This window comes from Zalophus californianus, chromosome 9 (assembly GCF_009762305.2).
Source record: "Zalophus californianus isolate mZalCal1 chromosome 9, mZalCal1.pri.v2, whole genome shotgun sequence".
NCBI classification, from domain to species: domain Eukaryota; kingdom Metazoa; phylum Chordata; class Mammalia; order Carnivora; family Otariidae; genus Zalophus; species Zalophus californianus.
In genome coordinates, this window is record NC_045603.1 from 118,617,516 (window position 1) to 118,625,217 (window position 7,702).

Consider the following 7,702-nt stretch of genomic DNA (forward strand, 5'->3'; position numbering starts at 1 on the left):
CATCTCATGTAGAAGAGGTAGTGTGTGTGTGTGTGTGTGTGTGTGTGGTGTGTGTGTGTGTAAAAGGGAGAGAGAAAGTGTTGTGTTGAAGGATCTGGGCTAGGTGATTTTAAAGTCCTTGTAGCTCAGTCCGTGCCCCTGACAAGACCATTCACGCTTGTGTGGTGACTGAGTGACTGTCTAACTGATCAGTAGGGAGTTTTGAGGGTCCTCTATCTACAGCTAACAGGAAAACAGGCCTAAGAAACAGAGGTAAATAAGTACAGTGACGACCTATGATGGCAGCTGTCCTGTTGGCTGCAGTTAAAATAACGGCATCGAAAACGGTAAGAAATACAACAAAGTATGTTTTATTTGCCCACTCCCCTCAGCTGACTTAAAGTCAGTGCTCTCTCAGCTTTCTATTTTTCTTGGAGAAACTATATTAGGAATAGGTTTGTGCACCATGAACGCCGTCTGGAGTGCTATCGCAACAACTTGCTCTTAGTCAGGCGTTCTATGTGCGGATCATACATTTCGAAAATGTTTAAATGATGCTGAAAACGCTGGGTACATCTCAGTAATAACTTTACATGTGGAATTCTCTTGCTCAGAGCACCACACAGTTAAACATAAGGGGCAGCACGGTGGGAGATGAGGAATTGATGATGCTTCTGGAGAGAAGCTTAGTGTCTTTTACCAACACCAGAAGCCTCCACACATTCTACTATTGGCAGATACCCCTTCCACCACCACCACACAAATGTCTGCAAGTATCCAGACAAGTGGTAAATGACTGGCTTTGAGTCTGGAAACATGGGTTCCACACCCTGGCTCTGCTACCGAGCACGTGACCAAGAGCTGTGTGACTCACCTGCCCTATCTGGACAGGGAAGAGGTTGGTCTAGAAGTGGGGTTTTCGACCGCCCTGCACGCCCGCGCCCTCTGCAACACGTTGCGCGCCGCTGCGCTTGCCGCCGCTGGCCTCGGGCCCCGCCTGGGCCGCCGTCTCCTGTCGGCCGCCACCGCCCAGGCGGTGCCGGCCCCCAACCAGCAGCCTGAAGTCTTCTACAACCAGATCTTCATAAACAATGAGTGGCATGATGCTGTCAGCAAGAAAACATTCCCCACCATCAATCCATCCACCGGAGAAGTCATCTGTCAGGTAGCCGAAGGAGACAAGGAAGACGTGGACAGGGCAGTAAAGGCTGCCCGGGCCGCCTTCCAGCTGGGCTCACCCTGGCGCCGCATGGATGCGTCTGACAGGGGCCGCCTGCTGAACCGCCTGGCTGATCTGATTGAGCGGGACCGGACCTACCTAGCAGCCTTGGAGACCCTGGATAACGGCAAGCCCTATGTCATCTCCTACCGGGTGGATCTGGACATGGTTCTCAAATGCTTCCGTTATCACGCTGGCTGGGCTGATAAGTACCACGGGAAAACTATTCCCATCGATGGGGACTTCTTCAGCTCTACCCGCCATGAACCCGTCGGGGTGTGCGGGCAGATCATTCCGTGGAACTTCCCGCTCCTGACGCAAGCCTGGAAACTCGGCCCAGCCCTGGCGACCGGAAATGTGGTTGTGATGAAGGTAGCTGAGCAGACTCCACTGACTGCCCTCTATGTGGCCAACCTGATTAAGGAGGCTGGCTTTCCCCCTGGCGTGGTCAATATTATTCCTGGATTTGGCCCCACAGCTGGGGCCGCCATCACCTCCCATGAGGATGTGGACAAAGTGGCCTTCACAGGCTCCACCGAGGTTGGCCGCCTAGTCCAGGTTGCCGCAGGGAGCAGTAACCTCAAGAGAGTGACCCTGGAGCTGGGGGGAAAGAGCCCCAATATCATCATGTCAGATGCAGATATGAACTGCGCTGTGGAGCAGGCCCACTTCGCCCTGTTCTTCAACCAGGGCCAGTGCTGCTGTGCGGGCTCCCGGACCTTTGGGCAAGAAGATGTGTACGCCGAGTTTGTGGAGAGGAGCGTTCCCCGGGCCAAGTCTCGTGTGGTCGGGAACCCCTTTGACAGCCAGACTGAGCAGGGGCCACAGGTAGATGAAACTCAGTTTAAGAAGATCCTTGGTTATATCAAATCTGGGAAGGAGGAGGGGGCGAAGCTGCTGTGTGGTGGAGGGGCGGCTGCTGACCGTGGCTACTTCATCCAGCCCACCGTGTTCGGAGATGTGCAAGACAGCATGACTATCGCCAGGGAGGAGATCTTTGGGCCAGTGATGCAGATCCTGAAGTTCAAGACCATAGAGGAAATCACTGGGAGAGCCAACAATTCCAACTATGGGCTGGCTGCAGCTGTCTTCACCAAGGACTTGGACAAGGCCAATTATCTGTCCCAAGCCCTCCAGGCTGGCACTGTGTGGGTCAACTGCTATGATGTGTTTGGGGCCCAGTCCCCATTCGGTGGCTACAAGATGTCCGGGAGCGGCCGGGAGCTAGGAGAGTATGGGCTGCAGGCATACACCGAAGTGAAAACCGTCACGGTCAAAGTGCCTCAGAAGAACTCCTGAAGAACTGTGCCGACTCCTGGTGGAGGTTGACATCAGCAGCAAAACCAAGAAAAATGACACTTGTACACTAGAAGTCTCGAAAGAGAAATTCTCTCACAAAATCTCTTGATCAAGAAAGTCTCAGGGGCTCCTGGGTGGCTCAGTTGGTTAAGCGACTGCCTTCGGCTCAGGTCATGATCCCGGAGTCCCGGGATCGAGTCCCGCATCGGGCTCCCTGCTCAGCAGGGAGTCTGCTTCTCCCTCTGACCCTCTTCCCTCTCGTGCTCTCTCTCTACCATTCTCTCTCTCTCAATAAATGAATAAATAAATAAAATCTTTAAAAACAAAAAAAGAAGTGGGGTTTTCTTTCTTGAGGCCCTGCTCTCAAGACCTTTCCTCCTATGTCTTTAGAGATAATGCAGCACAGTTAAGAGTTCAAGCTTGGAATGTAAACAAGCCCGGTTTAAACCCTGGCCCAGTCCCCTTACTTGCTGTGCCTATGTTCTTGAGAGGTTCTTCATTTGTGAAATGCATCTTATAATAGTAACCACCTCATAGGGGTGTTGGGTGGATAGACATGAGTTTAATATTAGCACCTACCTCATATATTATGTGGATTACATGAGACAATACACATGAAACTGACTTAGCTCTGTGCTGGACCCATCCAAAGCAAGCAACAAACATTAGCAAGTATTAACAAACTGAAAAGGCATCTTTCCCTTTCGAGTGCCCTTAATGGCACAGTCAGCCAGCCATAAACCCTCTAAGATAAAGAAAATCTTGAGATACCAAGTATTTGCAAAATTTTTACATTTCTTGAACTGTCTTGAAATAATTTAACATCCATTGCCTAAAGTTAATTGGTTCTTGCCACAGAACCTCACCCTTGGGATCAGTCAGGCCTGGGTTCCAGAACAAATCACTCTTTGCATCGCCATCTAAATAAATGACTCTGTGATTGTGTCCCGGTCAAGATAATTTGATAATTTCTAGCCAGTAAAGGTTTACCTGTCAGCTTTTACCTTAATCTCTTAATCAGAATGTTTACTTTCCCTAAAAGTAGGCTTGTTATCTTTATATCATTTATCTCTTTTATATCATGTATCTCTTTTTCGGGCACTGTGACCTGCACACATGGGTGGACTCATATCTGCACGGTTTGACCTCAGGTGTATACAGCCTGTCAATCAGGTGTATACCACTGGTCAGTTGTAGTAATATATAATAGCACTATATATTAAACTCATATTAATATTGTGATTCCTTCCCATCCCTCTGAATTTAGTTTAAGAAGACGATTACAAACCTACCTGTTGGGGCGCCTGGGTGGCTCAGTTGGTTAAGCGTCTGCCTTCAGTTCAGGTCATGATCCCAAGGTTCTGGGATCAAGCCCCAAATCGGGCTCCCTGTTCAATGGGGAGTCTGGTTCCTCCCTCCTTCCCCTCCCCCTCCTTCTGTTCATGCACGTGTGCTCTCTCTCAAAAAAATAAAATCTTTTAAAAAAATAAATAAATAAAATTTAAAAAAATACAAACCTACTTGTGTGTATATGACTTATCGAGTCACAAAATTATAGGTCACATTAAAGATTCAAACATTGTAGTGTTAAAGAAAAAATGTTTTGTGACACTTATCGAAGATGGTAAGGCAGACTCTTTTCAAGGGGGGGGGCGGGCCACTACAGTGGAGCTTTGTAGTAGGGGAGACTCTACTCCAAAAAGGACAAGTGGGGCATTATATGCAAGGAGCAGGCTGGAGGTCAGTGGATGGAAAAGAGGAAATCTCAAAGGTAAAGGGATTCTTACCAGACCTAGTAGAATTTCCACTGAAGGCAAGCCACAATGATAAAATGGGGGGGGGGGGGGGGGGCAGATGAGGAATTTTGTCAGATGCCAAGGGTGAGGGGTTTTCTTTAAACTGACTTAGCAAGGTTCTTGCTTGAAACTGGATTGTGCAATCCAGGAGAGAGAAGCCCCAGATCAGGCTTAGTCGAGCAGAGGGTTTAGAGGCACCAGATTACAGTTAGGTCCAGGAGAGAATCTTTGTCAGTAGAAATAAATATCCTAAAAGGCTAGTCTCCCATAACCCCACCCAGAGACAGTCTCTATTCATGTAGGTCACGGTCCTCTAAACCTGTTCTCTGCCTGTACTCACTTTATTAGGATAAAGATTAAGCCGCTGTAATTACAAAGGAACTAAGTGACTTTAAAAGCACTGAGGCTTATTTCTCTTTCACCTAAAAATACCAACGTGAGAAAAAAGCCATAAACTGCACGATTCCAAATATATGACATTTTGGAAAAGGCAAAACTATGGAGACAGAAAAAGATCAGTGGTTGCCAGGAGTTGCTGTGGGGCAGGGAGAGGGATGAAGAGGTGGACATTTTTAGGGAAACGAAGCTATTTCGTATGATACTGTAATGGTAGCATATGTCATTATACGTTTGTCAAAACACATACAATCTATAATATAAAGAGTGAAACCGAATGTATCCTATAGACTTCAGGATCATCACCCACTGTGATACATATACCACGCTAATGCATGATGTTACTAATAGAGGAAACTGGAGGCGAGGGGGAGGGCTTACAGGCAATCTCTGTACTTTCTGTTCACTTTTTCTGTAAACTTAAAACTGCTGAAGAAAATAAAGTGTTGGGGTTTCTTTGTTTGTTTGTTTGTTTTAAATGTTAAGGTAAGAATTCCAGGCTGTTAGGGAAATTCTGCTCCATATGGTCATTCAAGGACCCAGGTTCCTAGTCACTGCTCTGCCATCCTTGAAACATTGTCATTGTCTGAATGTTAAGAGATAGGTCCCCATCGAATCCAGCTTCCAGTTGGTGGGGAAGAAGAAGAGAAAGTGGAAGTATGTCCACTCTCCAAGAGCCTGGACCTACACACTCCCCTAAGCCATGTTCTATTTTGAGAATTTAGTCATTGACCACACCTAAACACAAGAAGAGCTGGGAAATGTCTATAGAGATGCCCAGGAAGAAGGTAAGAAGAAATTATGGTGAATAGACAGACAGACAGACAGACACACACACACACACACACACACACACACACACACTCATATTTTGTTTCATTATGCATTTTATATATATAACTACCTATTGTAATTATTTTCATTTACAGAACTAGGATAATACTACAGCACATACTATTTTGCAACTTGTTTTTTCAAATTATAAATAATAATTATAATTTATTTTGGACATATGTACATGTTTTTCAGCTGCCTAATTCTTTATGACAGTTATATGTGATTCTGTGTATAGATTTACTATAATATGTTAACCTATCTCTGAACTTTTAACCTCTCATGAACTTTATGTTGTTTCAAATTTTTTTCTATTTCACTTCTCCAAGCTGGTCTACAACCTTTAATTACATGTTCTCATAGTGGCCCATTCTCTTTTATTTGGCATTAAACTGTATTGATTTAAATAATTTGAATAATTTGTCACTGTTTTTTTTTTCTTGTAAATTAAATGTGTAACAAAATCATGAATTCTGTGACTTGTTTCATATCTACGCTCTCTTCTGGCATAGAAACTTTGTGAGAGTCCCCCATTAAAGTTGGACTACACCTCTCTTGTTCACTAATATATCCCAAAACCTAGCCTTGTACCTACTACAGAGTAGATCTCAATAAATACATGTCAACTGAAAGTTGAGTGTATGAATGACTAAATATCAAAAATGACTTAGACTTCTCAGTGTATTTCTGGGATAACTCTTTTTTTTTTAAAGAGAGAGAGAGCACACCTGTGCACAGGAATGGGGGTTGGGGAAGGGCAGAGGGAGAGAGAGAATCTCAAGCAGACTCCCCACTGAGTGAGGAACCTGACTCAGGGCTCATTGATCTCACAACCCTGAGATCATGATATGAGCTGAAATCAAGAGTCAGACTTTTAACCACCTGAGCCACCCAGGCGTCCCCGTGGGATAATTCTTACAGCAGAGTTGCTTGATCAAAATCGTGAACATTTTGTATTTTTATAGATATTGCCTCCAGAAAGTGTATACCAACTTAGTTTTTAAGATCTTTACAACAAAGAGATGTAAGATCGAAGAGAGGAGTTATTTTAAAATTCAATGTATTATGCCTCTATTGTGAGATGAGAAATGTTATTTTTCGTACAGGTTTGAATTTTAAAAAGATAAAATAGAGTCCCATTTAAATGAGAGATCTAGGTCTATCAAATTTTGTAAAATTTTCAAACATTATTTGACCTTTGCAACACCTCTAATATGTATTTTCGCGTGTGTGTGTATGGTACACTATTGCAGTTGCTCAATTTTTCTTCAAAAAAAGTGAGACTAAATTGTGTTTCAAACTGTATATTGAAATTTAATACAAAAAAGTGCACATATCATAAGTCTTTGGCTTACTGGATTTTCACAAACTGAACACACTCACTAACTAGCTCCCAGATCAAGAAACTGAACGCGATCAGCGCCCCAGCAGCCCCTCACGTAACAGTGTTAATCTATACAGGCACTTGTCTCTATTATGTCAAGAAATTGATTGTATGTGTAGTAATCATAGCAGTAAGATGCATTTACATTAATATATTTAAAATACATTTGTATGTACTTACATATATTATTGCAAAGGGGTTCATGCCAAAGTTTTCTCCTGAATTTCCTTCATCGTTACACTCCATATTTTAAAGACAGGTCAGTGGAGATACATAGAAGATCCCTCACGTCATGCGTAGCTAAAATTAAAAGCACTGATTACCCTGCACATTCTTAGCGGTTTCCAGATCGTGTTGAAAGCCAACCACACAAGTCGTGGAAACAGCTGAGGATTCTGTATGACAGCACAATGACGCAGGATGATTCAGGTCCACAGGCTATTATTAGAGTAAGCAAGTGTTGTATGTGTAAACAGGCTATTAAATAATCCCTCTTGGAAGAGGAAGGAGAAAAGGAAAAGTGAATCTGAGTCCCTGGCACTTGGTCTCTCCACACTGTACTAGTCACAATCCAAATGTCATGTCAGCCAGGATTGGAGTAGCTCAAATTCTTGGACTCTGCATGTCTGTTGCAGAATTCCTATGGGCACAGCCAAGCTCCATGTGTCTGCTTGTCCCTCTGAGTAGACTCAAGGTCACTGCTCTTCCTTCCAGACACTTCAGTCAGCACATATATTTCTCTTCCTCAGATCTTCTGTCATATTTTACTTTGACTTCGAGTAGGATCACTATTTT

General features: G+C 44.2%; 1 protein-coding gene across 1 annotated transcript; it reads left to right on the top strand.

Moving 5' to 3' along the window:
* The first annotated feature begins 986 nt into the window (after positions 1-986).
* Positions 987-2,568, top strand: LOC113922238 (aldehyde dehydrogenase, mitochondrial-like). The gene has a single exon (XM_035729291.1). It carries the CDS (start codon positions 1,229-1,231, stop codon positions 2,495-2,497), a length of 1,269 nt encoding a protein of 422 aa, XP_035585184.1. The 5' UTR covers positions 987-1,228; the 3' UTR covers positions 2,498-2,568.
* The last annotated feature ends 5,134 nt before the right edge of the window (positions 2,569-7,702 follow it).